Raw genomic sequence first — 16,215 nt, 5'->3', positions numbered from 1 at the left:
GAATTTGGCCAGAGATTTGGAATTTAATGGTTAAGCAGAGAGAGGGATTTCCTATACTTCAGAATAAATCATTTCACTGACACAGTAATTCAATACTTTTGCTAGTGTTGAAATTCATACAGTTCATCTGATAAAGTCTGTCTATGTGTAAGCCCAGAAAAAGTTGTTAAAAATGGATATGAGTTTAGAACCACGTGTGGTCCCAGAGATGCCATCAGCCTTAACACAGTTCGTATTTAGTCATTCACCTCACTCAAATAAAACTTCCTAACAAATTCTTGAACAACATTGAATCCTGGCTTGGATCCCATGAAAGGTTGCATGACTTTCCTACCTACATGTGCTGGTTTATGCACCATGTCGTAGGTAACCACCCACCAAAAATCCCTGGAGTCCCATGAGACTGCACTATAGGTTTTCCTTCTTTCCATGGCCTCTATCTTCTTCCTGGTAGCATCAGTAATAAGCCTGAGGTTGACTTTAATGTCTTTACCCATCCTGCTTCATGTTAGCAGGCCAGTTTTACAAACATCCATCGGCTACCGATGATTGCTATGACTGAAAAGGCACAGCCTATCAGGAATGTATGGTTATTCAATGCAGTCTGTACCTCCTTCAAAGCAGAGTTTAGCTGATTGTGTTTTAAAGCACAGGCTGATATAGTCACATGCTGCTGGTTAACTGTTGGGATAGCTCCAGCTCTTTGCAACCTCTAAAATATAGTTCCAGCAGCAAACTGGAAATATCAACGCTTTCTTATTCTAGGTCACTTAAAGAGTATATATTCAGACACTGAGCATGTAAATCTCATAACTGAGTAAAACTCAATATAATATATTTAACAGAGGTTTCTTAAACTGTCACCAATACTTACTCAGCAGGATGTGGAAACTTCTCTTCATGCTTTGGGTTCCCCTCTCTTCTCTACATGAAGTTTCAGAGTTAGCTTAAATGTTTTATAATTATCTATGTAGCAAGAAAGTGCCTGTTCCGGTCCCCTAATGTAAGTGAAGGGGAGGAAAAATCCACAGAAAGTAAATCTGTCCTTTTTTTTTTTTCCTTTTAAAAGGTCCTCCAGCCTCTACAACAGAGGTGTCCTCGACAAAGGATGTGGAGCAAATGTCCTCCCTAATAACACTAAGTCAAGAACTTCTGGGAATTACAAATAGTCCATAACTCGCAGGGTAGCGGTGAGGAAAGGAAAATAGGGCAACGGAAATTAGAATTGTGCAAACAGCAGGGTTTCTGTTTGGTGACCGAAAAATTAAACCAAAAAAAAAAAAAAATCATTTTGGGTCAGCCCAAAGTACTTGTCAAACTCAAAATGAAAGAGCTCATTTCGCTTTCGTACCTCTTTTCATCGTTTGAGAGAAAATGTAGGTAAAATTCTAAACCAAAACAGTATTTTGAAATATAAAACTGAAATATTTTATTTGGAAAATGTCAAAATTCAATACTTCAGTATGATTTCCCTTTTCCGAGCTGTAACTATTGACCGAAATGAAACCAAGCTTGTCTGACTCAAATTACTTCTTTATTTTCTTTTTTTTTCAGTAATTGTTTGTCCCAGACATTTCCTTGGTTATAAGGGAAATCTCCAACTTCTACTTCCTTTGTCTATTCAAAACTGACCATTACTCAGCATCCTTCACACACCCACAAGCCACACATACCCTGCAAGAAAATCTATGTAGGAAACTCTGCAAAATTTGCCGTGTGCCATTTTCAGGGCTCCAGCACATTAGGTTACCATGGCAGAGTCTTCCATCTGGTGGTTTTCCAGGTTGAGGAAGTTGATACATAAATTACTATCATTTACACTGGTGAACAAATGGTTTATTTGGGTTTGTCCCAGGGTGGAAAGCTTGAGAGATTGATTTGATGTGTCGGGGTAGGACAGCTCAAAAAGGATGATGTGGAAGGGGTCTAGAGGAAGTAGAAGAGAGAAATAAATTAATTATCCATTTGTGAAGCGATGCTATCAATGAGGAACAGCACAAATGGTTCTAGGTCTAGCCTCTATAACCAAGGAAGAAAACAGGTACTTCTAGAGAAAATCCCTCTCATTCTGTTCAGAGTCACAGTCTTTATAAACCTCTAATGTAGATCAGATGAATCACACATGAATAATTCCTATTACCCTTCATTACATGTAAATTGAGCCAAGTATAACTTTGGGATAGGCTTGTCTATGAAAGGTCAGTGAGATGAATTCTCCAGCTGGTGTTTAACTTCCTTTCTTTAACTTTTACTGTCAGCTGTTGCAAGTTTGAATGATAAGAGAAAGGATGTCAGACAAAGAGAAAAGGTGTTGGACAACAGCTCTTGATAATGTCATTGCTTATCCCATAAGTAAGAAAATAAATATCCTCTTCAATATAGTAAAAGGTTAAATCTCTAACGCGGTCATATGTTATCAAAGCCTGTCTGGCTGTCACCATTGGGTTACTTCTGCCTTGACTGTGAGCAGGGATGTAATTCATTTGTTGAGAGACACACAGCAGAGTGTGGAGCAAAGCAAACCACATTGATTGCATCTAGGTTGACAGGCAATGGACATCTATCACCCAGATGCATCATATATCAGCTCAGTATGTGAGTTCCCACAAGAAAGTGTTATATCGGTTAACATAAACCTTTTTCAAATTGGGTGTGGGTGGATGTTTTTTGTCCTGAGAACACTCTGATTCAGGACTGGCATGGCATAGCTTAATCTTGCTTTAATGACAGTTCATTACAACAGCTGATGTAAGACGCATTGAAACTAACTAGATCTGGACTAGCTTTGATTCCTCTTTGAATCTAATTATGAAACTATCAAGACAGAAATCATTTCCCCCAAATATTTTTACAATTTACAATACCTATTCATGGGAATTCCTCTAGACGTCTCTTTAGCAATCATTTTTTAATTTTAATTTCCCTGAGATGCCATGTTTACAAGACTTCACCTGCACTGCCAACTCAACTGGATCTTTTATTCTGAGGAACTTCATCATGACTTTTTTTTTTTTTAAGATGTGGACAGAATACTGCTGACTGGATGAATAAACAATAAAGCCTTGTTCAATAAGTCTTTACCAGTTGCTGACTATCCACAATTATATTTACTCTGATTTTCTGACTATTTGGATACTTCTGACCTCTTCAACCTTTATCCAGCCACCAATGACTTTGACTGTACCAGAGCAACTCTTTTGTCTCCACCCAGGGGACATTGCTGAATCTCAGAAGAATCACAGAATCATAAAGGTTGGAAAAGACCTCCAAGATCATCTGGTCCAACCAGATCATCTGAAAAACCTGATAATGAAAAAAAGTGTGTAAAGTGTTCTTCAGTGATTTCACATTTATATGTCTAGGAGCTTGTGTCAAGAGGAGGCACCAAGCAATTCCCTTATGAAGTGCTCTCAATCCATGATGCTGCAGAGCACTGTCTGGGCTCAGCATGCCTATGGGTCAGTGAGAACTCAGTGCTTTGAATTTTCAATTAATTGCTACTGCTTGACTGTTTCCATCTCATCTGACCTGAGAAGTGGGGGACAGTTTGAGATATTTTTTTTGCCAACGAGACCAGATCTTTCCTAGGGAGGTGCTGAGGCAGAACCAATGAACCTTACCAGTGACTCTCAGGAGTGTTGCTATTTTTCCCAACCCACCCACAAGAAAGGCTGATTCATGTGCTCCCCACTAAGCCCCAGCCTGTGACAAGTGGAATTTTCAGCATTAGGGTGAAGAAGCATTTCCCCAAGCTTTCCTAAACTTGCATCCTTTCTGGATACAAGGATATAGCCACTGGCCCAGCAGCCCTGCATGCATGGCATGTGTCACCTCCCTTGCATTTGAGCAAAAGAGAAAAGCTCTATAAAATAGCAATATTTGATGACTCAAAATATTTATTATAATAAATTATTGAATAGGCATTTATAAAACAATACATCTGCATATAAATATTACACAGCTGTTTTAGTTTCATAGTTCATGTAAAAGCTTCTAGTACAGCTTCATAAATACATTTTCTTGGCTATGTTTCAATTTATATAAATAAAAGTATGTATAATTATTACCTTAAAATAAGTTACTATTAAATATAAGTGAAAAAAATAATTTCTGAATGTCCAAAATACCAACACTTCAGGTAAGGGTCAGAAGAGGGCAACATACACAAGAGAGATTTCCAATAAAAGACTCAAAACTTCCTGGCCACAGAGCACTGCCTACCTTGACCAAAGCTGACACAGGTGTCAAATCTCAGCCTATTAAATACAGAAATAGTTGCTTTATTCCGATGCAGATGAGCAGAGTAGGAGCATGCCTTTGAAAATAACTCGTGTGCTGTGTTGAAATGTAGCCACACACACTGTTCTGGAGTTTTCATTTGCAAAGAAGACAGCAGTATGCACCCTGTCTCTGCCTAATTAGTTAGCTATTTTCAGTACAGGTTAAAAAAACATATACTGCATCTACAGACGTGACTTTTTTCCTCAGTAGTTAATCAATTTGAATAATAGCATGAGTTTTTTGGAGACATCTCTTGAAGACAGATCTGATATTTTTTCAGTTTTTCTTCTTATTCCCTCCCTTCTTTGGGGCATCAGTACAAGCATTTTCTACGTAGTCAAACAGTAAATCCAGTTCTCCAATGGCTTTATTCTTTCCGTTCTCTCCCAACTAGAAAAGAGCAGAATACAAGCTTTAGCATCTCACCATTTCTCAAATTTAAATTAAGCTTGTCACAGAAATTGACTTGGGAACTTACTCTCCTTGTTCTCACAAGCAGTTCTATTAAAGACATTATACCATAAGATACAAATTAGCTCTTTCAAATCCAGTCTAGGATACACAATGATCTGCAGACTGACTTCTGAGGGACAATTTTAAATTACTATAACACATGCAGAGAGTTAATAGCACCAATGAAGGAGGGCTGGAAGTAGAAACATCACTAATCCCTTCTTTTATGCCCCTGCAAACTTCACATCTTAAATAAACTCCAGAGCTTGTTTCATAACTAGGTCAGCCTTAATTCAGCTAAATAATTGGGGTTTTGAACTGTTCTATTTAAATGTTGGGAAAACATGTACCTGTTTCATTTTGCTCTTCATCTCTTCCAGATTCTTTTCAATGTGCTCTCTGTTTCCTGAGAATTTCTATTAAAAATAATAATAATAAAATTAAATTAAAATTAAAATTCAGAGGTAACATTGTCATCTGTATGTGACAGTATGCTGCTGCTTTTTCTACTTTTTTTTTTCACACTTTCCTATCAACCTCCAGTTTGGTATCTTAAATCTGAGGTTTCCTTTCATATCACTGTCTTTCGCCGCTCTTTGTGCAGCTTTCTGAGATTCAGGAGCAGTGATGAGATTCATGAGTCAGCAACGGGAAAGAAGCCCGACACAACTTACACATCTGCTCAGCTCCGAGGTCAGGGATGCCAGGAACTGCGCCACCTCCTCAGTGTATGGGTACTTCTCCCTGGCCTCGGTGAGAAGGACGTCTTTCACTATAATCTCCACAATTCTCTTCATCATGTAACAGCGGTTGTTTTCCTATGCACACAAGTAGAAGGTCACGTTAAATCATGGTGAGAGGTCAAAGAGTGCTGCAGAAGGATGTCAAATCGTCCGCCTGGTGTAGGACTTACCTTGATGTTGATGTAGAGCTGCTGCCCAATGAGCCTGTTGTCAGTGTCCTGGTCTGAGGCCCTGGCCTGACAGAAAAAAGGAAATGTCAGATGTGGGTGGAGCCTTACCTATAAGTTGACAGTAAAGCCTAAGGTTTTTATCAATAACAGTCCAGGTGACACAAGGAAATGGACACCATAGATATCTTGTTCAGGGTAGATAAGCTCAGACATTGTGGCTGTTTCTCCCCTTAACTGTCTAAGAATCAAGATCATTGGAAAATAAATAAGCAGAAATCTGAATTCATGTCCCTCTCTTAAACATTAGATGTCATAGTGGTTACAATGACTAAAGCAGATACTGTGGGTGGCCATGCTCAGCGTGGCCCACAGTGCTGCAGGGAGGTGCTGCAGCTCTCAGTGGTGTGCAACAGGGGGACCCACACATGGCAAGGGCAGGCCAAAAACCCGTCCAAACAGAGAACCCCAGGAGCTGCCTGGCCAAGGCTGGAATCCCAAACAGACCCAGCTCTGAATGGGCTGGGGAACAAGAGAAATGTAAGCTCATGCCTCACAATTGTCACAGCAGCCACTCCAGAGGAGCTGAGCTGCACCAGGGCTGCAGGACAGGCAGCATCTTCCCCTGACCACACCACCAGTGGGCAACAGACCTACTCCACATGTCAAGAACCACCTCACTGCAAGTATGCGTTGCTCTATGGAAAGGCATGAGAAAGAGAGAGAAACACTAAAGGCTAGAAGCCGGGGAACTGGCAGAGGAGGAGGTCCCCATATCCTGCCATGAAGGGTAGATGGGTTACTGTACCATTTTAGCCAAGGTGTAGGTGCGATTCCTGATGTAGTGCTGCTGAAAGTTGGTCTTCCTGAGCCTGCAGGTTTGGTGGCTGGTAGAACCCACCCCTGCCCCTTTTGGAGGCAGAGGGCTGGTGAGAAGAAGAGGGAGACAGCAACAGCAGCAGAAGAAGACCCATACTGAGAAGCTCTTGGTCAAGGTCTGCAGGGAGGCCATGGTTCGCGATCCAAAGTCGTCCGTCCCAGCAGGCTGCAGTTACAGAGGTCAGCACTGATGAGAGAGAGTAATGTTAGCATCAGGGAGAATAGGCAAGGGCAGAACAGGACAGGCACAAAGGCTACTAGTCTTACCTTTGCTGTGATTCTAGATGTGCTCTGAAGGAGGTGAGGTGCACCTTATATAGGGCCATCAACATCTCTCTCAGCTTTTTTTTTGGTATTGGTGGTGAATTAAAAATGACATCAGCAAGTCTCTTACTTTCCAGTATCCTCTTCTGAGAACTACCTAACCACTATAAAACCCACAAATACAACTTCAAGGCCATTGTAGTCCTTAGGTTCTTATAAAGCAAACCAACATTTAATGCAGGGACAAAACAGGGGGTTTTACTGGGGCAAGAATCCTGAATCCTTTTCACATAAAAACATTTGAGAAACGTGTGAGTGTGTGCCTTCTGTCCTGATTGCACCACACTAATTATATCGGCAATTTGATGGCAGGTAATATCATCTATATTTATTTCTGTTCATCTTCTGTTGTAAAGGACCCATGCCCCACTGGAGCTGATGGGGGTACACAAATGGTCAGTCTGCTCCAGACTCAAAGGACTGACCAACTGACCACCTGTGGTTCTCATCCTGCAAACACCCTTCCCATGCTGCACCCCAGTGGAGTCACAAGCTGTCTGCCCATCACTGCATATTTCCCTCTGAGAGATCAGAAACTCTGGGACCAACACTGTATTTCTCATATCCCTTATCTCCCAAATTCCCATTTTCAAAAAAAAAAAAAAAAAAAAAAGGATCTGTGTTCCAGGTTGTATCCAGGGGTGATGATGAGAGCCACAGTCATGAACTTATTTGTCCAGGTGATTTCCATGTTCCTCATCCTGTTCTGCTGATGTAAAGGTGCAGTACTGCACCTTGAGCCTGAAATATTACGCAGGGTGCTAGAGGGAAACTGTACTCTTTTTAGAGAGCAACTTGCAACCCAGCTGAGATCACAATACATGAGGATGCAGAACTGGTACAAATGCAAGCTCCTGGTTGCCTAACACCCACAGGGCATGAAGGTGACAAATACGAGAAATTGGACCCAGCAAGCCAAAGCTCCAGCTCTGCATCTGAGAGCAAAGAGGGGTGACCCTAGGGCTGACCTTCACCCCCTGTGGCTGAGGCTCTCGGGGCAAGCATAGCTCATCTGGAGCTTGCCTTATTATGTGCGGAAGGATAGAGCAGGAGGACCACTTGCTGGAGCAACTTAGAGTTACAAGATGGGGAAAAAAAATCCCCAGGGAAGGGCAAAATGAGGTGGGGAGAATTTGGCCCTTACCTATAGTCACTATTACCCTCTGAGCTGAAATGCCCATCTCTTTTCTTATACCTCCTAAACAGAAGCAGTTTAAGGCCAGCTGGCACCAGGTTTACACTTTAGCTTCCTCTAATATATCCACATCCTTCACCTCTCTATGCCTCAGTCACCCTCCGTTACCTCTCAACTCGGCTCTGCACAACCCTGTGCCCTTGAAGCTGCACCCCCTCACTCTGGAGCTGGTCCCAGCAGAGCCATCATCACCGTGTCCCTTTCCATGCCTCACAAAGATATCCCACCCATTCCCATGTCTGGCCTTCAACAGCATCCTGACTGCAGTGGGCAGAAGAAAGAGAGAGCAAGCCTGGACCCAGGGTGCTGATGACGCAGTTCCTGCCCCAGATGTACCAAAAGACTATTCAAGAACATGTTTATAAACTCTTTTCTGTGAATTTTTCATTTGCCAGGCTAATAGGTCCAGCTGGGGAGCAGGTCAATGAGAAGACATGAGGATGAGCTATACTTAGCCAAAAGACAGGCATTTGTGACCAAACCAGGAGAAATATAGACAGAGAGGCTGTTTCAAAAGGATTGACCTCCTCTGAAGTGCACTCCCATGAACTCCTCTCTGGGTGTTACATAGTCTGACAACCACAGTCTGTTTCTAAGTTTGGTTTCTCTTACTTTTCCACCAGCTCATCCAGCAGACCAGATGTACTAAGACCGAAACAAAGCTGTGAACAGGCATTTAGACCTTTCCTGAAGGGAGCAGGAGCCCTCCTCCTGCTCCAGAATCCCTGTCCTCCTGACCTTCTGGATCCCACCCCACCATCCCTTTGGTCACTCACTCTCATCAGAGGAGAATGCAGTTTTGCCTGACCTCTTCTTGTGGTTCAGAGCTCATGGAAACAGTTTGTGACTTGCGCATGCAAGTGCTGTGGCACTCGTGTCTGTTCAAACTGCTGTGAGGAGCCCACATGCTCCCAAGCTTTCTGCCCTGGTGGATAACTAAATAACACCAGGCAGAGGGATGAGGAATTAAATGCAGAATCTTTCTTCTGCCTTCTTTTATGCAATGATTATAGGTTCTCTTCTATCTGGCTTCTCGAGTAGTGCAAATCATAGATGGGGACATACCTATTTTCATAAATTAAGTTAGACTATGTAAGGCTTTCTTTCTTTCTCCTATGCTTTTAGTCCTCTCTCAGTCATACATCACTGGCTGTGCCAAGATGTCTTCCTCCTGAGGCTTTCAAAAGAGCTTGTTTCATTTGTTTAATTTACCTCCCTGCCTCTGATATTCACCTTTATTTTCCAGACACTTAAATGACCATTGTAAGTTCATTAATTCATACTTCACAAATTACCTTTTCATGACATTTCTAAAGCCTTTGCATTAATTCACCTTTTGTTTTTGTGAGTTATAACAAAACTCTTGTCTGTTTCCTAATCACCTTTCATCAGGTGACCGGTGGTTCTTGATGTACCCCTGAGCTACGGTGTAGCCACGGGCATGGTTGTAGTTATTCCCTGTAGCTTTTCAAGAGAAAATCTTCGGAAATGGGGCTATGCCCTCCTTTCCCATGGTCTGCTATTTCTGTTCTGAGACTGCACTGAACAAGGATGCGACCGGTCACCGCTATCACTGACTAGCTCACTGATCCCTACACAGGAGATACACATCCAGCTTTCTTCCTCTGTTAACATTGCCAAGTATTCTAGCAAGTAATATGGTAATGAGCATTTCCCAAGGGCCTGAACTACTGATGTCTCATGATATACTATAGTCATAAGCTTTTATTTTTAAAGTGTTCTCTCTGAAAATAAATAAATAAATGCCCTGAACTCTTTGAGCTTGGGGAAAGCAGGGAAGGGGGAATCAAACAAGCAAAATTCAAAAATCAATTTTCATTTTGAAGTGTATGAGGTTTTGTAGGTTTAATGCTATTTTAATTTTTTAGGCTAATAGTACAGTTTTAAAAAATATTATGAGAAAACATACCTGCTCTTGTTCTATTTTAATTAAAACTTACAAAGATCTCTGAACTTTTCTAAAGTAGCCCCTGCATTGCTTTTTAAGTATAATTACTTCAAAAATTAATTTTGAGATTTTTCACAGATCACCTTTTCTCCACAGTGATGCCCCGAGAGTTAAACATCTATCCTATTGCTGACTTTATCGATAAACTTTTGAAGTGTAATTGCATGGAGTTTCCCTACTTCATTAAGAAACCATAGTGGTTGAATATTCTCGACAATGACTTCTTGACCCATATTGATCACAGGATTTTTTGAGGAGGTCTGGAACTCTGCATCACGTCTGCCTCAAAAGCCACAAACACTTCCTTCTTTGAATGAGGCCACAGGTGAATAACCAGTACTGTACTTCAGTGCTCATCCGCTGTGTATTACTAGCACACTGGCATGCAGGAATTTTCTTCAGCTTTAATACATTTTCAGTTAGCTGGGATTATATTGCTTTATTAGAAACATCCTCAGGATCAAGCACTGGACTGGAAACATTGTCAGGAGTAGGCAAGTGGAAGAAACAGTCTGTGTATTGTCCTCTGGGGTCTTTCACCTGACAAATGGAATTCTCTTAAATACCTGTACAAATGGACCACAGATAACATAGCACTTAAAACTGAACAGGCAATTCATCTGGAGACATCCCCAGCTTTCTCATGGCCTTGTTTTTGCTCCATTATTATTAATATTTAATTAATTTTGAATAACAATTTTATTTTATTAAAATAAATGTTTAAAAATGTCTATTAGCTCATGTGTGACTGTGCAATTCATTGCATTTTATCTCAGTTCTTCTACACTACGTTTCTTTCCTAGACTTTCATGCTTGAAAAGATGAAAGCAGACATTAAAAATGTTCCAGACAGATCACAGAGTCCTAGGATGGCTGCGGCTGGCAGGGCCCAAAGCAGGGACACCCAGAGCAGGCTTTCCAGGACCACGACCAGGTGGGTTTTTAAAGATCCCCAAGGAGGAGACTCCACAGCCTCTGTGAGCAGCCTGGGCCATGCTCAGGCACCCGCACAGCACAGAAGTGCTCCTGGTGTTCAGAGGGAACCTCCTCTGCTCCAGTTTGTACCCTTTGCCTCTTTTCCCAGCACTGAGCAGCACTGGAAAGAGCCTGGCTCCATATTCCTTGCACCTTCCCTTTGTGTGTTCATGGACATTGACAAGATCCCCCCTGAGCCTCCTCTTCCCCAGGCTGACGAGGCCAAGCTCTCAGCCTCTCCTCACAGGGGAGGTGCTCCAGGCCCTCACCATCTTGGTGACCCTGCATTAGACCTTCACCAGTATGCCCAGGTCTCTCTTGTACTGGGGGGCCCAGAACTGGACCCAGCACTGCAGGTGCAGCCTCACCAGCGCCAAGAAGAGGGGAAGGATCACTTCTTTTGAAGTGATCAAGCTCCACAGGAGTCTTATTTCAGTCAGCTCTCTGCCCAGAAATGAAAACATCAGTAATGGAAATTGATTCTTCTTTACAGAACTTGAAAATAAGCTTTTCATTCAGCTATTCATTATGAAGATATCCTAACACATTTCTGGGCATGATCGTTAGCAATGGCAGAAGGGATTTGTTTTCTATGGAAGAAACGATATTAACACAAAGACTAGGAGAGTACATATAGCATTTGACCTTTACATTTTTGCCTTCTTCATGATAGGTTTAATGATGTGTAAAACACTGAGAATTTGTTGGAAGGAGGATTATTTTATTAAAATTGCTTAGCCTGAGACCGTTAAATGAATTCAGAAAATACCTCAGCACAAACAAGTGCCAGACTTCGGTGCCGACACTGCTGACTCAGGCTTTTAGTGGAGGATGTTAGATTCACCTACCTCTCCTGACAGTAACACTTTTGTTACAGGGTAAGTACCATATTTCCTCTGACAGTAACACTTTTGCTTATATATCTGCTATCCCATCAAAACCATTTTTTTCTGACCTCTGTTGGGTTCTGTTACATAATTTCTGGGTCTATTAAATAAAAGATGCTACATTATAAACATCATAAAATCAGTATTTCATATCATGAAAAGTCTACATGGGTGGGAACTAGTAGTTTGTTGTACTCCCAAACTGCAGTTGCGTTCTTGGTGTAAACAGCTTTATTTTCACCTCAGAAACACTGATGTAGTGGAGTTCCAAGAGAGTCCCCAGAGACAACGTGGGACGACAACATGCAGCTGCTACTGATATTACTACTGCTGCCCTGGGACCACTGATGCGGTAACTTCTATTGCAGTGTCAGGAGGAATCAGTGATTAATACAAAACCAAAAATTAACAGTCAGTGGAAGTGCACCAGATGTTAGTACGGTGGCCCTGCCTCTGCACAACTGCTGCTGACATGGGTGAAACATAAAGATAAGTTTTAGTCGGACTTGCCGATCGGAGCCATCACCTAGCTCACGCGGACGGGAGAAAAGAGAATTTAGACCATATCAGGGCATATCAGCTTCATGCCACCAGAAGTACCTCTATTTGCCTCTCCACCATACAGCTAGTTCTCCTAATTTGGAGCATAAAATCAAGCATCTATTATGCGACTCTGTCACTTTATTTAGTGACCTACATATATCCAACTGTGTCTTGCAAATAGTCAGATCAGGTGAAGTGAAACTTCTGTGCTTCCTGTTAATGTGGTGTGCTTGCACAGCAGTGACTCAGTGGCATGGCAAAGTGGAATTACTGACATAGTGCATCTCAAAGCAAACCACTCTAACTGGGAACACCATTTTGCAAGCTGGTTTATAACCCAAAATTCAGCGGTATATGCTTACTCGGGTTAAGAAATAGCCTCAGCATCACGCACCTTAATTTACCAAGTACAATCAGTTTTACCACGTAACAAATCCACAGCATCATCAGTAATTAAAATTGTTCTGAAGGGGAGCAACGTTGTTTAAGGTGGAGTACTTCTACCCAGATACCGCCCACTGAGGGCCTGAGTTCAGCAGCATCTCCTGACGGCCAGCCCGTGACTGCTCGGTCATTCTGTGTGAGGGGGCTGCTGGAGAAGGAGGTGACAGTCCCCGTGGTGCTGGCAGTAGTCTTCCAGTTAGCATTGGTCTCTAGGAAGTCATCATTCCCCACTCCAGCCCTTCTCCAACCTCCAATAGTTACTCTACTGCCCATCTCCCAAGGGAGTATCTTAGTCAGCAAGTTTCCTGTTGGAGTAGGGCTATTGTCAAGAGCGTGAGATTTATGGGGCCAAAGGGAGGCCAAACAAAGTAACTACAGCCTAGCAATTAAGATGCTGTTTTCCTGGGTTATCTGTTTTTAGCCACATGTCGTGTAAGCTAAAATACGTAAGCAGGCTGGAGCCAACTTCCCCCTGGAAGCACAAAGAGCACACTCCTCACGAGAGCACTCCTCTGGGAACACCTCAGGCCAGGAGGACACCGAGCTTCTGCATGTTCCCACCAGGCCTCACTACAGCCCTCAGGGATGAGAGCTGGGCACGCAATGCCCCAGAACAAGGAGCATCACCAATGCATCTGTGTGCGTGTGTCAATTTACTGGCTAGAAAGGGACCTGGGAAGGGTAATCCCAGAAGTGTGTGCTTCCTGGATCCTGTCAGCCACTACTGTTCAACTTGAAGTCACCCCAGGACATGGAGACACCCCAGGACATGACAGTGTTAAACAAAGCCATCCTGAGCAAAAAACGTGTTTATAAACACACACACACACAACATGCATAGGTATCAGACTTAAACACAGTTAAAAGTAAAAGCTTTGAGGCCCGCTCAAAAACCTGCATAGGTTACGACCTCAGTTACTTCAGGAAAGGCAAACTAGCATCAACATAGATTAGTCACATTTACAAACTCACGTGCTTTACTAGAAAACTTGATCGAAACCTCTGAAGGCAATGGGGAGTAAGAAACTTCAGCCATCCTTTTTCCCTCCATCCAAAGAACTGCCTGCACTCCGCATTTACTGCCATGACTGTACGACCAAGGGGAAGCTCATACCAGCAAAGGAGTGCTTTTGTTCTTGTGCCTTTGTTCCAGCCCCATGAATGAACTAATCTGATCCTACAAAAGGTAAATAAACTTCCAACACTATCAGGTGTTACTTGGCTTCCCAAAGGGCTGCCAGCCTCCAGGTGAACCTTGCGTTGTTCTCAGTCCTCCACATCAACAGGACACTGAAGGACCACTGAGCACCGTCCCTTGGGGTTTCTTGGGACTCTTCCTATATCACATATACTACAGACGAGCTGTAGTCAATATCCGAGTATTTAGGTAACTCCTTTACATTGTTCACATGGCACTCCAGATGTCCCTTCATCATACCAGCAAACTCAGAACAAAAAGCAAAACAGAACTTGGATATGTAGGAAATTGGGGTTTTGGGGTTAGCTACCACCCACTGCCCTCTTTACAGCTTCTGCTGCAATCATTGCATACCAGCATCATTTTCCTACCAGTTTTCAAAGCCAGATGAATCTGCACCAAAGACCTGGCAGCACCCCAGGGAGTTAACTGTAGCTCCAAACACTTCAGGAGACACAGGTCTGTAGAGGTTTGGGTAACTGCAGGAATTGGGAGTGTAATTTTAGGTGGCTTCAAATGAAATTAGTTTTGTTTTGTTTTTATTATAACCATTTAAATACTAATGAGAAGTTTTCATTATCTCTCATCTGTGTGTGCCTGGGTAATGGAACTATTTTGTTACAGGCTCTGCTGAAAATCAGTCAACTAGTGCATAGCAGAACTTCCACTTGCATCAGATGGTGACCGGGCTCTTTGCAGACAAAATTTACCACCCAGTAACAACTGCTCTGACACCACAGCACCAGCTGCCAGCCCAGCCTTGCAGGAACAGGCAGCTGTAATGAAGCAGCATGGCGTTATGCAAATAAAAGCACGCGAAGTTTTTCAAAGAAACTGTGCTTCCTGCCCCTCTTCAAATAATACAAAATTGCTGGGCAACTATTACAGCTAGCAGAGGAAGAAAAATGAATTTCCCAGTGCTGTCAGCAATGATGCCGAGAATCAGATGAAGGAAACATCTTGGTAACATGAAGAATTGGAGTGAAGGATAGATGTGGTGACTGGTAACTTCCCTTCCCTTCACCCTTCTGTAACACAGGCTGGTTTTCAACCTGTGGCCCTTAGGTGCAGGGCAGATTCAGACTACCTGTAAGACATCAGTGAAAGCACATCTGTTTTCAGGAGGCTGTTAATCACTACACAGGGATCCACATGAGCAACACATGGGTCTATTAATCAAAAAGGCTGAGAATCCCTATGTAACAGCACACCCATAGTGACTTAGGCATCACTGGAAGAGCACTGGGCAGCCTTAGGACTTAATCCAGACATAAACATTCCTTCTTGTCTACCAATTACTTGTCATTAAAAGTAATCTAGCACTGGTGGCTAAAGAAACTGACTGCTCACATTTGGAAGGTTAATGACATTCATACACTTCACATAGGCATTAAAATTTTAAAGTAACAACTAAATATTACTGCAAAATCACTGCATTTTAGCAGGACTTTTATTGGATGGAATTACCCACAACCCAACATTTTCTCAAAACCCTTTTCTCCATAGCTGTAAAGCCCTAACTGATCCTTCCTTAACTGTTCAGTCCAGGGTTTCAGGGATACACTCAGCATTTTAAGGCTGACACACCATGAAAGGCACTGGAAATTGAGACACTGGAAAGAAACAAAAGTCCGGTGACATAAAATGATGCCTAAATACTACCTTGCTGCTACTGTAAGCATGAGGTAAATCCTCAAAACTCTCTTCATTCTCAGGGGGCATCCAAACTTTCCCAGAGAAATTGCCTAAGCACTTATAAAGTTGTTTCATGCCTCCCACTGAAGCCAAGCCACTGTGAGCAATTCAGCCAGGAGGAGGAGGATGCTAGAAGCGAGCACAGCTTGGGGAATAGTGAGCACAGCTTTGCTCCAGTCCTTAGTCCAGCAACTGTTTATATGCAAAGTAGAGAAGATTCAGTAGAAGTATAAGGTATGGGAAGGACTTTTCCCCAGTGGCAGTGGTCTGTGAGGAGAAACTGGCTGACTGATGGGTGGTTGAGAGCTGTGAACCCACAGCAGTGAGATTCACCCGCTACTGGAGCAGAAGACCTGCAATTCAACCAACTATTGACTGGATCCATTGTTAATGTGCTGGTTTTGTAAATCTTGTCCTTGACAAGCTCCCAAAGCTGTTTCTTCCTTACAGATGCATCTCCTA

General features: G+C 42.6%; 1 protein-coding gene across 1 annotated transcript; it reads right to left on the bottom strand.

Moving 5' to 3' along the window:
* Positions 1 to 3,878: 3,878 nt before the first annotated feature.
* IL22 (interleukin 22) lies at positions 3,879 to 6,816 on the bottom strand. Its single transcript, XM_084506911.1, has 6 exons — positions 6,791 to 6,816; positions 6,453 to 6,710; positions 5,648 to 5,713; positions 5,409 to 5,552; positions 5,085 to 5,150; positions 3,879 to 4,671 (listed from the first exon to the last, which is right to left on the bottom strand). Exons 2-6 carry the CDS (start codon positions 6,654 to 6,656, stop codon positions 4,558 to 4,560), a joined length of 594 nt encoding a protein of 197 aa, XP_084363037.1. The 5' UTR covers positions 6,657 to 6,710; positions 6,791 to 6,816; the 3' UTR covers positions 3,879 to 4,557.
* Between the last annotated feature and the right edge of the window lie 9,399 nt (positions 6,817 to 16,215).

Source organism: Aythya ferina (genome assembly GCF_964211825.1).
Source record: "Aythya ferina genome assembly, chromosome: 1".
NCBI classification, from domain to species: Eukaryota; Metazoa; Chordata; class Aves; order Anseriformes; family Anatidae; genus Aythya; species Aythya ferina.
Note: the sequence above shows the minus strand (reverse complement) of the source record. Positions and strands in the feature narration are given on the sequence as shown.